Source organism: Hemitrygon akajei, chromosome 2 (assembly GCF_048418815.1).
Source record: "Hemitrygon akajei chromosome 2, sHemAka1.3, whole genome shotgun sequence".
NCBI classification, from domain to species: Eukaryota; Metazoa; Chordata; class Chondrichthyes; order Myliobatiformes; family Dasyatidae; genus Hemitrygon; species Hemitrygon akajei.
In genome coordinates this window covers 151413256-151429537 of record NC_133125.1, presented here as the reverse complement: position 1 = coordinate 151429537, position 16282 = coordinate 151413256, and the positions used below count along the sequence as shown (strand labels likewise).

Genomic DNA, 16282 nt, shown 5'->3' with positions numbered 1-16282 from the left:
AAAGGAGAACTAAATGATTGTTTCTCTGGATCCGATGCAGCACAGAAAACACGATAAATAACTGTAAAACAATGCTATAAAAAACAGTGTGCAGGACGATGTACAAAGACAACTGTTTTACACACAGACTGACTGTTACATAAGGCAGGGCGAAGTGATGAGTATGTAGTTGTGGAGGGGTGGGTTAATGGGTGGAGGTTTATGGGTGGAGGTTTTAATTGATGGCTTGGGGGAAGTTCCTGTTTTTTGAGTAAATGTCCACTAGTGCTTGCAGTTCAAGTTTATGGTCGCCTGATTGTACATATATACAGCCAGACAAAACAATGTTCCTCCGGACCACGCACAATACACATATCATACACAGCACGTAAAACAAAATATTACATCAAATAAGTTAAGAATATAATTCAAAATGCACATGAAGTGCGGAGCACATGTAAACCGTAAACAGTAAAGAGCTTGCTGTCCTAGTGACGGGACTTCGGTGGGAGGGGAGTATTCATCCTGGGAGAAGGAGCTGTCACCCAGTCTGGCAATCCTAATCTGGACACTTCACATTTACTTAACATTACTTATCTTCACTGGTACTTCCCTAAACTGGTGTTCTGCCTATGTCTTCCCTTCATAACATTATAAACTTCTATTAGCTCTCTTCTTCGTCTCTCATGCTCCAGAAAAATATACCAACCCGAGCTTGTCTGGCCTCTCCTCATACAGCTGAAACTCTTGAATCTGGACCATTTCCAGGCAAGCCACCATCTTCTGCACCATCTTCAAATCCTCTTATTCCGTTCTACAGTATAAAGGGACAAGCAGAACCCCACAGAATACAAAACACTGGACGTTCTATGCAGCTGCAACATTACGTGCCTATTTATGTATTTATGTACGTAGCAAGACGGACCGCCTTGCAGCGATTTAACCCTAATTTAATAAAAAAAAAATCAAAGAGTGGGAGAAATCCCACGCATCCCGCAGGAAAAACGTACTGACAACGTGAGAATTGAACTAAGTTCTCCGATACCCTAGTCACGTTAACCGCTACGCCTTGATGGCATTTCATTTAAGCCGGGCTTCTTTACCACCCTATCTACTTACATGGCTATTGTTAGTGAATTAAGAACTCGGACTTCAGGGTATCTCCGTTTATCAATACTGTTTACGTCCTGCCATCAATGATATACTAACTCCTTTCGTATCTCTCTTCTGGAATCAACGCTGGGCTGAAATCTCATGGGATCTGGTGAAATATTAGTTTTCCATACTCGTATGATTTGTGTTTTAGAAGATCCTGAGGTGGGGGAAGAGTAGATGTTGAGATGTTTCACCAGTGGGAGAGTGCCGAGCGAGAGGACACAATTATGTATCAGTGCAACCGAAAAGCTTCCTTGAGGCAGGATTGTGAATAAAAACATATGAATATGAATTATGCACATTTTAGCAAGAAAGAACACAATTAGAATTTGAGAAAACAATCCGCAGGGATTGGAGGGATATGGACCCTGTGTAGGTAGATGGGATTATGTGTCATTAGTTAGTTTAATTAATTCAGATAGTGTACAAAGCAGGGGTGATCCCAACGCTCCCGTATGCATCAGAAACCCGCACAGCTGGGAAGATAGAAGAACCAACGTCAGCGTGCTAAATGAGGCAAAAACAACAAGCATTGAAGCCTACGTCATCAAGTACCAACTAAAATGGGGCGGTCATTGTTCGGATGAAAGACGAACGTCTGCCGAAACAAATCTTCTACTCCCAGCTTAAAGAAGGCAAATGTAAAAGAGGCGGACAACAGAAGAGATTCAAAGACGTCTTAAAAGCCAGCATGAAGAAATGTAACATCGACATCAACAATTGGGAAACCAATGCCAAGGACAGGAAACGCTGGCAAATCATCATCCCAGAAGGAACAGCAACTCTCGAAGCCGACAGATGTGCAGAATTAGAAGAAAAGAGAAGAAAACGGAAAGAAAGGCAGCAACAACCGAAGCTCGATCTACCATCTGGAACTACCTGTCCTGAATGCAGAAGAACTTTCATTTTTCATTTTTAGAATCTTGTTATTGGTACATAATCTTCTACAGCTATAAAATGATACAAAACTTCAACAAATTAATATATATATACAATTAATAAAGCCGAAGAGAAAAAAAGCTGATCGTAATACATGAAAATGGAAAAAAAAATTATATATAAAGAAAAGAAGGGAAAAAAGAGAACCCCAATTAACTAAGAAGAAAAAACCCACTGACTACAAAAAAAGGGGAAAAAGCCCATTAGGAATCAACCCCCGGAGCAATACGTCTTACCATCATCTATATATATAAAAGTATCATCAACCGCCAATTCATGTTTATATAGAATAAGATTGGAAGGAAACCATATAAAATAATTCAAATTAAATGACACACACAAAATGCTGGTGGAACACAGCAGCCCAGGCAGCATCTATAAGGAGAAGCACTGTCGACGTTTCGGGCCGAGACCCTTCGTCAGGACTAACTGAAGAGACAGATACTAAGAGATTTGAAAGTAGTGGGGGGAGGGGGAAAGGTGAAATGATAGGAGAAGATAATATTTGGCAAAAGAGCCCCATCTTCTCTCAAAATCGAATCGGGGATCAAAAGTTCTACTTCTAGAAGAACTTGAAGAACTTTCAAAGCCAAGATTGGACTCAAAAGCCACTGAGCCCATAAATAGATCAACAGAACGAAGACCATTATCCTTGACCTCGAGGGATAGCCATGAGAAAACAAAACAAATTAATTCAGAACAACAATGTGGGTTGAAGAGCTTGTTCCCATCCTGTATCATTCTATATCCTGATTACTGCGATCTGCATTCTGTATTCTGTGCTCTATGTCCTATACTCAATCCAGACTCCCGCCCACGTTCTGAACCAATAGGGACTGACTGAACTAACGGGCCACTCAGATGCCAAACTATCAGAACGGCTGAACAATTGGATGCCAGGTTATCGGAGACACTCAGCAGGTTTGCAGCATCTGCTGAGGGAAATGGACAGTTGGCATTTCGGGATGAGCAGTCCAGATGGAGGGTCACGACCTGAACTGTTTACTGTCCATTTCCCTCCACGGGTGCTGCCTGCCCTGCTGAGTGCCTCCAGCATTTTGTGCATGGCTCCAGATTCCATTAGCTGCACTCTCTTGTATTACCAGATTATTAGAGCCTTACTGGAACACACCAATACCTCACCTATGTGGTACTAATACTCATCTGGTGAAATAAATATGGTGTTTCATATAATATTCCAGATGGTTTTAAACCAGCATGTACTAATTATTGGAGCAAGTACTGATCGTCACAGGGTTTATTAACAATGAGCACTAGTAGTCAGGTTAATTGGCAGACAGGCTCTGTGCATGGTAAGAGAATGGAGTTAGAGTCACACAGTTGTAAAGTGTACAGAGGCCTTTCTGCCCACAATGTTAATGATGGCCCTCATGTTGATCTATCCTAATCATAGTTGTTTGCATTAATTCCCTATCCCTGTGTGCCCTGTTCATTCAAGTACCCATCCAGATGCCTCTTAAACATGGTTACAGTTCCTGCTTCCCCTACCTCCTCTGGTAGCTCATTGCAGACACCACTTGCACTTTATGTGAAACCACATGTCTGTTAATACTTATAGAGTAAGCTGCAAAACAGTGAAATAACAGACAGCCTGAGACACACTCAAAGTCTAAGATGCAAAACATTCCCGTCAATGTGACACCAACTGATGAGCCGGTCACTTGGCTGCTGTACCTTTAATAAGAACTTGACTGACTTGATCCTGGTTAATTAAGCCCACAAAACCATAACACACAGGAGCATTAGTAGGCTATTCAGCCCATTGAGTTGGTTCTGTGATTCCACCATGGCTGATTTATTATTCCACTCAACCGCATTCTCCTGCCTTCTCCCTGTAGCCTATGACACTCTTATTAATTAAGAACCTATCTAACTCTTGGCCACCACAGCCACCTGTGTCAAGAAGTTCCACAGATACATTAACCTCTGGCTAAAGAAGTTCCTCCTTACCTCTGTTCTAAGTAGATGTCCATCTACTGAGGCTGTGCCCTCTGATCCTAGACTCCCCCACTATAGGAAACATCCTCTCCACATCCACTCTATCTAGAAGGCCTTTCAGTACTCGCTATGTTTCAATGAGATTCCTTCTGATTCTTCTAAACTCCAGTGAGTTCAAACACTTCTCATCCATTAATTTCATTTCATTCCCGGAATCATTCCGATCATCCCCCTCCCCCCCCACCGGACGCTCTCTAATGCACATCATCTGTTAGACAAGGGCTCAAAACTGCTTACAATACTCTAAGTGTGGTCTAACCGATGACTAATAGAGCTAAAGCTTCTGCAATACCTCCATGCTTTTGTATTCTGGCCATCTCAAAATGAATGATAACCTTGTATTTGCTTCTCTTACTAACGACTCATCCTGCCTCAATCCACAAGTTAACCTTTAGGCCATCCTGTATGAGGATCTGATTTTTGAATTTCCTTTCCAGCTGGAAAATAGTCTACACTTTGATTCCTTGTACCAAAATGCATGACTGTACACTTCCGGACATTCAATTCCACCTGCCACTTCTACACCGTTTCTTTGTCGTCCATTACTACCTCTCCAGTGCTATTTTACCGCATCCGATATTTTCTCATTTTTACTGTTTATATATTGGGAAAAAACCTTTTTTTTTGTATTCTAACTACTAATATAAAAGAGGATACCAACATACCAACATCGGGCTTAACCGTATCTTTCCTGTAGTAAGGTGCCTGTAATTGACAGTGGACTCCTGAACCATTCACCTTCTACATTTCCGGTGGTGGTGCCATGTTGTCAGATTCAACTCTACCTATCACAGTTATTCCATTATTGTCACCTCAGATTTTCTCTTTGCACTATTTCAGATTTGCACCATTCTGCTGCTTTGTGCCTGTCATTGCATTCACTACTGTATTTTTCATTACTGTATAGTGTGACTGTTTACTATTTTTCTCTGGGGAAAAAAGACTGTGTATTTTAACTGTGACACTCATTAGACCTCAGTAAGGCTATCTCCCAGTCACCAACACTCCAAAGAATAAAGCGTCCAACCTCTCTCTATAACTTAGTCCCTTAAGGTCCAGGCAGCATCGTCAAAAAGCTCCGTCCTACTCGTTCCAGCTTAATGACATCTTTATTATAAGAGGCTATCAAAATACACCACAATCTGTCCCAGCCCTTCATACTCAAATATCCTGATTGAAGACCAGGTTGTTTCTTCACCAGCCTGTACTACTTTGAATTTGAATCTGCTCACAGGCTCAACTGGTTATTCAATCCGATGCCACAGAGTCATCGAGTCCTACAGCTTGAGAACAGGCCATTCAGCCGACCTGTTCCAGGCATGCAAGGTACCCATCAAAGCAATTCCCCATGACCAGTGTTTGTCCCATAACCTGATAAACCTTGCCAATCCATGTACCTGCCTAACTTTCCTTTAAACGGTGTTAATGTACCTGCCTCAACCACATCTCCTGCCAGATTGTTTCATATACAGAGTAATCCTTGAGCTAGTTCCTATTAAATCTTTCCCCTCTCAGCACTCTGCCGTAAAAGCAAAGAAAGAGGGCAACCCTCACCCAACCTCAGCCCCATGGGAACTCACACCAACATTTAAAACATGTGTGGGGCCGTGAGCCTAAACGTGGGCCCCCTCTCCTTGTGTTCCAACTGGGTCTAACATGGGGCTCCATCTCCTTGTTGTTCCAGCTGGGTCTAACACTGGCCTCCATCTCCTTGTTGTTCCAGCTGGGTCTAACACTGGCCTCCATCTCCTTGTTGTTCCAGTTGCATCCACGACGTGACATTCAGGTGGCACGAAACCAGTGACACAAGAAAGCAGCGCTTCAGCTTCCACGTGTTCAAGTTCGAGAACTTTCCGCAGGTCTACATCTTCTGCGATCTGGTGCTCTGCCACACCGGCTCGTCGCCCAGCCGCTGTGAGAGGGGCTGCATCCCATCGCGGAGGAAGAGGGCGCTCCAGGCCCACTGGCGGAATGACAAGGCCGCCCATCTCTCGCAGGGTCCCGTGGTCTTCTCCACCAGCAGGCTGGGTGCGTAACTTTGTTCCTCACCCCGTGGGGGCGGGAGGCGCGGGACCGTCCGTTCTTGGATACTTTCCCTGACCCAGAGGCCTCAGAGATTCGAGCGAGGCCACGCGAGGGGGCACAAACGGCGCAGGGTGCGAGCGCTGCGGCCGACAGGTGGGTGGGTCTCTGGGGCTCGCCGTCTCCGAGCGGGGGGGAGCCGCTCAAGCAACGGGCGCAATTGAGCTAGGTGAGTGAACGAAGAGCGGTGGGAGGGGGCCGGGACTGGGTGTGGAGAGTTTCCGGGTCTAGTTGGAGGGAGTCCTGCAGTAATGAGTGAATCAACTAGGAGTGGTGGGGCAGTTTTGCCAGAATGATAGGTGACCCACCGAGACTGGTGGGGATGGGGACCTGGGAGTGATAAATCACCCATCCAAGACTGCCGGGAAAGATTACTGAAATCATGCAGCATATAAACAGGCCTTTCGGCCCAAGTGTTCTGTTCATCAGTCTGAAACTTCTGTTGGGCCAAGACCCTACGCCTGGCCCATATCCCCCAAATCTTTTGTATCCACATGCCAATCCAAGTGTCCTTTAGTTGTTATTGTACCTCCTCTTCCATTTCTTCTGACAGTTCATCCCACATCCATTTGTTGAACATGTAACCCGGCAGGTGTCTTATAAATCTTCCCCCTTTCACCTTAAACCTTGCCCCCTAGATCTTGGTTTCTGTTTCCTGGGAAAAAGTGTGTGACATCACTCTATCTATGCCACTCATGATTTTCTTTCACCTCTATGAGGTCACCACTCAGTCTTCTACAACCTGTGGATTAAAGTCCAACCCTGCCCCATCTCTCCCTCAAAATCAGAGCCTTGAATCTTTGCAACATTCTTATAAATTGTCTTTGTCCTCTTTCCAGCTTAATGACATTCTCCCTATAACGGGGTAGTCAAAACTTTGGTCAATCCATAGGTGCTGCCTCACTGAGGTATGACAGAATTGCAATATAACATCCCACTTCTGTCTGAAAGGAGTTTGTACGTTCTCCCTGTGACCGAGTGTTTCCTCTGGGTGCCTCAGTTTCCTCTGACATCCCAAAGGCCTTACAGTTAGGGTTAGTGAGTTGTGGGCACGCTACATTGGCACCAGAAGCATGGCGACACTTGTGGGCTGCCCAGCAAATCCTCGCTAATTTCATTTAATGGAAGCAACGTATTTCTCTGTATATTTCAATGTGCAGGTGACAAACACAGCTAATCTTTATCTTTATCTGTAGTCAGTAACCTGCCTGATAAGGCTAATTTGCCCAACGGCATTTTCACCGTCTTTTCTACTTGTGTCACAGCTTTAAGTGCACTTACACTCCTGTTCCACAGCAATCCCCAGGGCTCAACCATTCTCTGTATTAATTCGTACTCTGGCCTAACTTCTCAATATGCAGCTTAACTGGATTGGATACCATTTACCATTCCTGGTCCACGTACACAGCTAGTCCAGATTTCCCATAAATTTTGGGAGCTCTCTTCACTGTCGGTGATGCCATCTATTTTAGTGTGACATGCAAACTAACCGTGGCTTGAACTCTCCCATACAAGTTTATACAAATGACCAAAAACAACAGGCCTAACAAAGGCACACAGTTCTGGTGGGCAACCTGCTTGGGATGAGTGGGGGAAAGATCCTTGGAGAGGAGAACGGTATGTTCTGTATGGCTTGTTCTCTGAAAAATCGGCAGCTAGTCTAGCATTTATCATGGAACTGGATCGTGAGTGAAGATTGCCCCTTCTCCTCATAGGGCAGAAGATACGTAAGTGTAAAAGCACGTACCACCAGGGCAGCATCTGTCCCGACTATTGAACATTCCTCTTTTCTGATAATATGGGCTCTTGACCTCACAATCTCCTTCATTATGACCAGGACTTATTGACTGGCTGCATCCAGCATTCTTTATTGTTTATTCTTGTACTAATTAAATCCACAGTTGTAATTAAAGAACCTGCATGAATGAAGTGCAAAACAGTTTCCATCTATACTTCAGAGCATGTGGTAATACAGCAAGTTACGAATTTCATTTAACTATTCACCAATCCAGGGACAGCTGGTGATTATTACTAGAATAGGTCATGCGGAAATGGTGGGTGACTGGTCTGGGGAGAATGAGTGATGGTCGTGGAATGGAACTTCGGTTTGGAGTCACAGAGAAGTACAGCACAGAAACAGACCCTTTGGCCCATCCAGTCCATGCTGAAAACCATTGGAACTGCCTACTCCCATTGGTCTGCGTTGGGACCGTAGCCCTCCATATCCCTACTATCCAAACTTCTCTTAAACTTTGAAAACCACCTCGCATGCACCACTTGGGCTGAAAGCTCATTCCACACTCTCATGACCCTCTGTGTGAAGAAGTTTTCCCTCATGATGTTCTTAAACTTCTTTCCTTTCACCCTTAACCCATGACCCCTGGTCATAGTCCCACCCAACCTCTGAAAAAGTCTGCTTGCGTTTACCCTATCTATACCCACTTCATAATTTTATATACTTCTATCAAATCTGCTCTCAGTCTTCTATGTTCTAAAGAATATGGTCCTAATGTAATCAATTTTTCCTTATAACTTGGGTCCTCCAGACCTGGCAACATATTTTTAAATTTTCTCTGCACTCTTTCAACCTTGTTTACATCTTTCCTGTAAATATGTGAACAAAACTGCACACAAAACTCCAAATTAGGCCTCATCAACGTCTTATGCAACTTCAGCATAACATCCCATTTTTGTATTCAATACATTGATTTATGAAAGCCAATGTGCCAAACGCTTTCTTTACGATCCTATCTACCTCTGACACTACCTTCAAGGAGTTATGTATTAGTATTCCAAGATCCCTTTGTTCTACCACACTCCTCTATGCCTTACCATTCACTGTATAAGACCTACCCTGGTTGGTCAACCAAAGTGCAAAGCCTTGCACTTGTCTTCATTAAATTCCATTTGCCATTCGAGGGGGAAGGATGAAGCTGGGAAGTTGATTGGTGAAGGAGTCAGAGGCATAGACGAAAGAAAAGGGGGTGGGTGGGGGAGGACCACCAGAGGGAGGTAAAAGGGGAGAGAGGGAAAAGGGGATGGGAAATGGAAAAGGGGGAGAGTGGTGGTGATGGGAGGCATTTCTAGAAGTTTGAGAAATTGACATTCATACCATTAGGTTGGAGGCTACCCAAATGGAATATAAACTATTGTTCTTCCAACCTAAGTATGGTCTCATCACAACAGTGGAGGAGGCCATGGATGGACATATTGGAATGGGAATGGGAAGTGGAATTAAAATGGGTGGCCTCTGGGAGATTCCACTTTTTCTGGCAGACAGAGTGTAGACGCTCTGAGAAGTGGTCTCCCAATCTACATTGGGTCTCACCAATATATAAGAGGTTACACCGGGAGCACCAGACACAGTGTATGACCCCAACAGATTCACAGGTAAAGTATCATCTCACCTGGAAGGACTGCTTAGGTTCCTGAATGGTGGTGAGGGAGGAGGTGTAGGGGCAGCTGTAGCACTTGTTCCGCTCACAAGAATAAGCTTTACCAACAAGAGTCCATGGAGGGTAAGCCAGTTTTCATGGTGGATTGAGCTGCGTCCATAATCTGCCATTCCATGCGGTCTTGGACAGAGCATACCAAGCCTATGATTCATCTATAAATATTGGAACATATTGATTATGGACGATGGCCAGTCAGACAAAGGCATTGGGTGAATGATGCTGCAATGCATGGAATTAGTGAATACTGGGCAGTCAAATTGGGAATAGCGGAAGGGTGTATCAGGAGTAGTAATGCTGTAGGACTGGGAATTATGGAAAATCCCACGGTTTTACTGTGTGGAATATTTATGACCCATTGTCCCCTATCCATACAGAGCCTATCAATCTCTGCTTAAGTATATCCTATGACCTGGCTTCCACTGGCCTCTGTGGTAATGGATTCCATGGGTTCATTATCCACTGTCTGAAGAAATTCTCCCTCATCTCAGTTTGAAGTAGACACTATTTTACTCTGTGGCTGTTCCCTAGGACTCCAGACTCTCTCATTATTGGAAACATCCTCATCGCATCCACTCTATCCAGGCCTTTCAGTGTCCTGTAGCTTTCAATGCAACACTACCTCCTCCTCCTGAGTTCCACAGTACAGGACCAGAGGCACTGCATACTCCTCATATGTCAAACCTTTCCTTCCTCGATCTTTCTGGTGAACTTCCTCCAGATTCTCTCCAGGGCCAGTAACAACGAAGCCCAAAATTGTTCACGATATAACAAATGCAGTCTGACCAAAGCCTTATAAAGCCTTTGGACCCCATTGCACTACTGGTAATATAGCATGGAATTCGAATCCAGCTGACCAGACTATGTATGAATTCCACATTCCCTCCCCTTCTCCTCCTTACCGATTTTTTTCCCGATTTCTGGACTATTTTGTATTTTTAATTGACATACAGCACGGAGTAGACACCCAGTGCACGGGGCAATTTATGATGACCAACTAACCTATCAACCGGTATGTCTTTGGAATGTGGCAGGAAACCCAGGCAGTCATGAGGAGAACATACAGGCCGCGGTGGGAATTGAACCGGGGTCACTGGCATTGTGAAGCGTGTGCTAACCTCTACACTACCATGCCACCCCAATGGATTATCGCCATTACTTTTGGCAACTTTCTACAATTCCTTGTTTCTCTATTTCCTCCCAAACAGCAGGATTACATTTCCCATTGTCCAATATTCGGGGAAAACCTTGGAAGGTGCAGATGACAGCCAGTGCAGCAATATCTTCATAATAAGCATATTTACTTCCATAGGCTGCAGCTCCTGTGCTCCTTGTCATCTGCCAGTCACATTACTCTTTCCCATTTTAATTTTTCATGGATACATACTTCAACGTATTGAATTTAAAATCCTCATCATTATTACTTTATAAACATTCTGGTGCTAGAAACTTGTCTCTGGTAAATTCCACAAATCCATCCTCCACACATTCACTGCTAATTTGGTTTCCCCTGTAGTTACTGCATTGCCTTTGAAATATCTGCCTCTAATACCCTGCATTATAGTGCAACATGGATTATTTATACTGCCTGTGGGCTTTATGGTATCAGAGTGGTGCAGCAGTAGAGCTACCGTGTCACACCCCAGGGAGACCAAGGTTCCACACCTGGTGCTTCCGTGTGAAATTTCCACCTTCTCAGTGTGGTTTTCATTTGGTTTCCTCCCACATTCCAATTGGCCGGCATGTTAAATGGCCGTTGTAAATTGTCCCTAGAGTGTGGGTGAGAATCTGAGGAGTTGATGGGAATGTGGGGAGAATACAACAGATTAGTGTAAAAGAGTTCTAGATGTTTGGCATGGATTTAATGAGCTGAAGGGCCTGTTTCTATGTTGTAACAACCCATGGCAATCACATTACCAGGATTGTATGCTTTCAATAAGAGGGAGAAATTGGGTAGGCTGGGATTGTATTCCCTGGAGTGTAAGAAGCTGACTGGTGACTTCATAGAGGTTTGTAAAATAATGAGGGGCAAAGTCTAGGTGAAAGGTCACCCTCTTTTATGCACGGTAAGGTAATCTAAAACTAGAGGGCACTGGTTTAAGATGAAAAGGGAAAGATTTAAAGTGGAGCTGAGTGAAAGTCATTTTGCATGGAGGAAGTGAGGGGTGCACAGAACAATCTGCCAGAAGAAATTGTTGAGGTGGGTGCAATAAGACATTTAGATGCAGGTGGGAAAGGTTAAGAGGGGTTGGGCCAAATGTAGGCAAACGGGACCAGCTCCTGTAAGCAACCTTGTCAGCATACTCAAGTCAGATCGAAAGGGCTGATTCCATGCTGTGACACCATATGAAACTCCCAAAAATATTCTCTGCACCTGTAGTCCATCCAAACTGATTCCAGTTCATTTACCAAACCAAGATCTTTCCACTCTGAAATCTTTGCCATATTCAAAGCTACATTGATCACATTATTACTAAAAATTAAATATTCTGCCATATTTGTTTCCCAAACTTGATGGCCATTCCAACCACACCTGTGTAACCATTGGTGAATCATACCCTTCCAATTCCATTCACCCGTCTTGAGTTAATGACACATGTTCATAGGTTGTAGAGTTATGGAGATGGGGAAGGAATGCATCGGAATGGACAAGTCAAAGCAACACTTGATGCTTGGGCCCAAAATATATCACAGGGTCACTATGTGTCATGTATAGACAAGGAGAAGGACCAAGATCATAAGACATAGGAGCAGAATTAGGCCATATGGCCCATCGAGTCTGCACCACCATTCAACCATGCCTGATCCTTTTATCCCCTCCTCAGCCCCACTGCCTGGCCTTCTTCCCGTAACCTTTGATGCCAAGTCCAATCAAGAATTTATCAAGCTCTGCCTTAAATACACCCAACGACCTGGCCTCCACAACTGGCTGTGATAATAAATTACACTAATTCACCACCCTTTGGCTAAAGAAATTTCTCTGCATCTCTGTTTTAAATGGACACCACTCTATCCTGAGGCTGTGCCCTCTTGTTCTAGACTCCCCCACCGTGGGAAACATCCTTTCCAAATCTACCCTGTCTAGGACATTCAACATTCAAAAGATCTCAATGAGAACCCCTCTCATCCTTCTAAATTCCAGCAAGTACAGACCCAGTGCTATCAAATGTTCCCCGTATGATAACCCTTTCATTCCTGGAATCATCCTGGAGAATCTCCTCTGAAACTTCTCCAATGCCAGCACATCTTTTCTTAGATGAGGAACCCAAAACTGTTCAGAATTTTCAAGGTGAGGCCTCACCAGTTCCTTATAAAGCCTCAGCATCACATCCCTGCTCTTGTATTCTTGACCTCCTGAATCCAATGCTAATGTTGCATTTGCCTTCCTCACCACCAACTCTACCTGCAAGTTAACCTTTAGGGTGTTCTGCACAAGGACTCCCAAGTCCCTTTGCCTCTCAGATTTTTGGATTTTCTCCCCATTTAGAAAATAGTCAACACATTTATTCCTCATATCAAAGTGCATGACCATGCATTTTCCAACACTGTATTTCATTTGCCACTTTCTTGCCCATTCTTCTAATCTGTCTAAGTCCTTCTGCATCCTACCTGTTTCCTCAACACTACCTGCCCCTCCACCTACCTTCATATCAGCTGCAAACTTGGCAACAAAGCCATCTATTTCATCATCTAAATCATTTATGTACAAACATACAACATAAAAAATTGTCCCAACACCAACCCCTGTGGAACACCCCTAGTCTCTGGCAGCCAACCAGAAAAGGATCCTTTTATTCCCACTCGCTATCTCCTAACAATCAACTAATGCTCTAACCATGATAGTAACTTTCCTGTAATACCATGGGCTCTTAACTTGGTAACAGCCTCATGCGTGTGCGTTCTTAAAGTCCAACTATACAACATCCACTGCATCCCCTTTATCTATCCTACTTGTAATCTCCTCATGAATTCCAACAGGTTCATCAGGCAAGATTTTCCCTTAAGGAAACCATCCTGACTTTGTCCTATCTTGTCCTGTGTCAGCAAGTACTCCATAACCTCATCCTTAAGGACAGATGTTTGTGGACCATCCAAGAAGAACTTGTCTTTCCTGAGCACAGAACCTTGTGTATCAGTCACATGGGACAAAATGAACAGCTTTTCTCCCTCCTCATATATTGTGACTGTAGTAAGCCTGCATCCCCTGCACTGCCAGTCCTACCCCTGTTCCTATTAGAGGGAAAGTTGAGCCAACCTCCCCATCACAAAAACACAATGCCTAGTTTGATTTATGTCAGGAAAAATAGTTTGGCCTTTTAAAGTCAAATGTTAAAGTTTTCAACATGGAACGTATCGAGGCAACTCTTCAATAAAGACTAAGATCAAGGCAAGTAACAATAAGGATCTGCAATATGACTAGTCCATGTACTGGGATGATTTACAGGAAAATTAAACAAATGGAACTAACACCAAACCACAAAAAGAAATGGAGGAGAAACTAGAATATAGAACAAAGAACAGTACAGTAGAGCACAAGAGCAGACACTTCACCCCACCACATCTGTGTTCAATCGAACTAATTCTATCTGCATGTTCATATCCCTCCTCCCCTGCCTCCTCATATGTCTGTCCAACAGCCATTATCACTTCTACTCCCACCATTCCCCCCTGGCAGTCCATCATAAGTATCTACTGTGCAATTAACTTGTCCCTTCTCCTTCAAACTTCTTCACCTTTTACCTTAACACTATGCCCTATGATATTTAACATTACCATTCTAGGAAAGACTCCGATTGTCTGACTGTTCTCAGAAATATTAATTATTCTGTTCGTTTATAAGACTGCTAGACCTGAGTCGCAAATCATAGCAGTAATTAACGCAATGACTTTGCACTTTCAGGGACTGATTTTGACTTTTTACACGCACTTCACCAACCCAGAATATATCCATAGTTAAATCACGGATTTCAAAGAGGTGTGAAGTTGATGAGAGGGTGTAGCCCATGTTACATAATTTCATGAAATTATACAACACCGAAATGGGCCCTTCAGTCCACAACGTCCATGTTGGCTCTCTATACTGATCCCATTTATTAGAAATGTATCTGTATGTTTCTCGGCCTTGGTGGTTCGAGTGCTTGTCCAGATGAAAAATGTGAGATTCTCTGCCTCCACCACTCCCTTAGGCAAAGTGCTCCACATTCCAATGACCTCTACACCATTTCCTCCTAAACACTGACATCCCTGTGATGGGGAAGAATTGCCTAGCATCCACTCTGTTAATGCCCTCATCAGTTTGGACTCCTCCACCATGTCCAACCTTAGCCTCCTCAGCTACAAGAAAACGAAATTCAACCTCCCCACTCTCTTCATAATTGAAATTTCCCACCTTAGGCAACATCCTGATAAATCTGCTCTGCACCTTCCTTTCAGGCAATTTGGGTTAAAATGTCCCATATCCCTGGATCGACTGATTTTAGTCACTCATGTCTAAATGTCAATCTTTATCAACGAACTTAAAACATAGAAGAGTTCAGTGTCTTTAACACACAATATTTGTACCTAGCATTGTCCATATTCCTCCATTTTCCGCGCATTCTTGGGCCTATGTTAAAGTCTCTAAATCTCCATATTGTATCTGCTTCCCCCCATCACCCCAGATAATACATTCCAGGCATCAACCACTCTCTTCTATCATACATCCCATTTAAACTTTCCCCTCTCTCTTTGAAACTATGCCTGCTAGTATTCGATATTTCAACCTTGGGGATAAAGATGCATAAATGTCACTGGTTATTTTGCAAAGTATTACTGGAGAGAAACCTAATGTATTTTCACACAAGACTTGACATTTCAAGGCAAATCTGCATACATATGCTTACCTAAAACTGCCCTTTCATTTCCATCTCTTATTCTTGTGCAGGACAACGTGATCTGCGCCTCAGTTCTGAAAGAAAAGAAGCTGGTTACAGTATGTATATGTTTGGGGCTCTATCTGCTATTTGCCTGAGTTTACTCACTGCTTTGGTTCTTCAGAGAAAATACTACTTGAAGCAAAACTGACTGATTATTGCAATCTCATCTAGGTAAAATAAAACATTTGAGTAAATGGAAGCAAAACATATATTTTCCTTAGTTTTAGGTTGACCGCACACTACGTCCATTTCAAATTCGACATGTTTTTGTCCTAAAGTTTGCTTGTCAAATGACATATCTATGTGGGGTTGCAGCTAATTTCGATTATGTAAGATGCAAAGTGTGAAAATCATGAGTGTTGTTAATACATTTGTGTCGTGTTGAATTATTCTGATTTTGTTTTTTAGTAGACAAATGGCACTTATCCACCATGACTACTTTGATAATCAATTAATTCAATTCATTATGTAAGGTAATGCACACAAAATGCTGGTGGAACGCAGCAGGCCAGGCAGCATCTATAGGAAGTATTACAGTCGATGTTTCGGGCCGACACCCTTCGTCAGGACCCAAAACGTCGACTGTACTTCTTCCTATAGATGCTGCCTGGCCTGCTGCGTTCCACCAGCATTTTGTGTGTGTTGCTTGAATTTCCAGCATCTGCAGATTTCCTCGTGTTTGCATTATGTAAGGTGTTGCTTTTGTATTCACAATAAAGGGGAAATATTAGAGTAAATCTT

At 43.4% G+C, this 16282-nt stretch overlaps 1 protein-coding gene across 3 annotated transcripts in view; it reads left to right on the top strand.

Moving 5' to 3' along the window:
• Window positions 1–16028, top strand: part of LOC140737783 (IgGFc-binding protein-like) — a 32700-nt gene extending 16672 nt beyond the window's left edge. For all 3 annotated transcript variants that reach the window (XM_073064439.1, XM_073064430.1, XM_073064422.1), the window contains 2 exons: window positions 5855–6120; window positions 15550–16028. In XM_073064439.1, coding sequence (XP_072920540.1) covers window positions 5855–6120; window positions 15550–15689 — 406 coding nt within the window. In that variant the 3' untranslated portion in view covers window positions 15690–16028. The remainder of the gene's footprint in view (window positions 1–5854; window positions 6121–15549) is intronic.
• The last annotated feature ends 254 nt before the right edge of the window (window positions 16029–16282 follow it).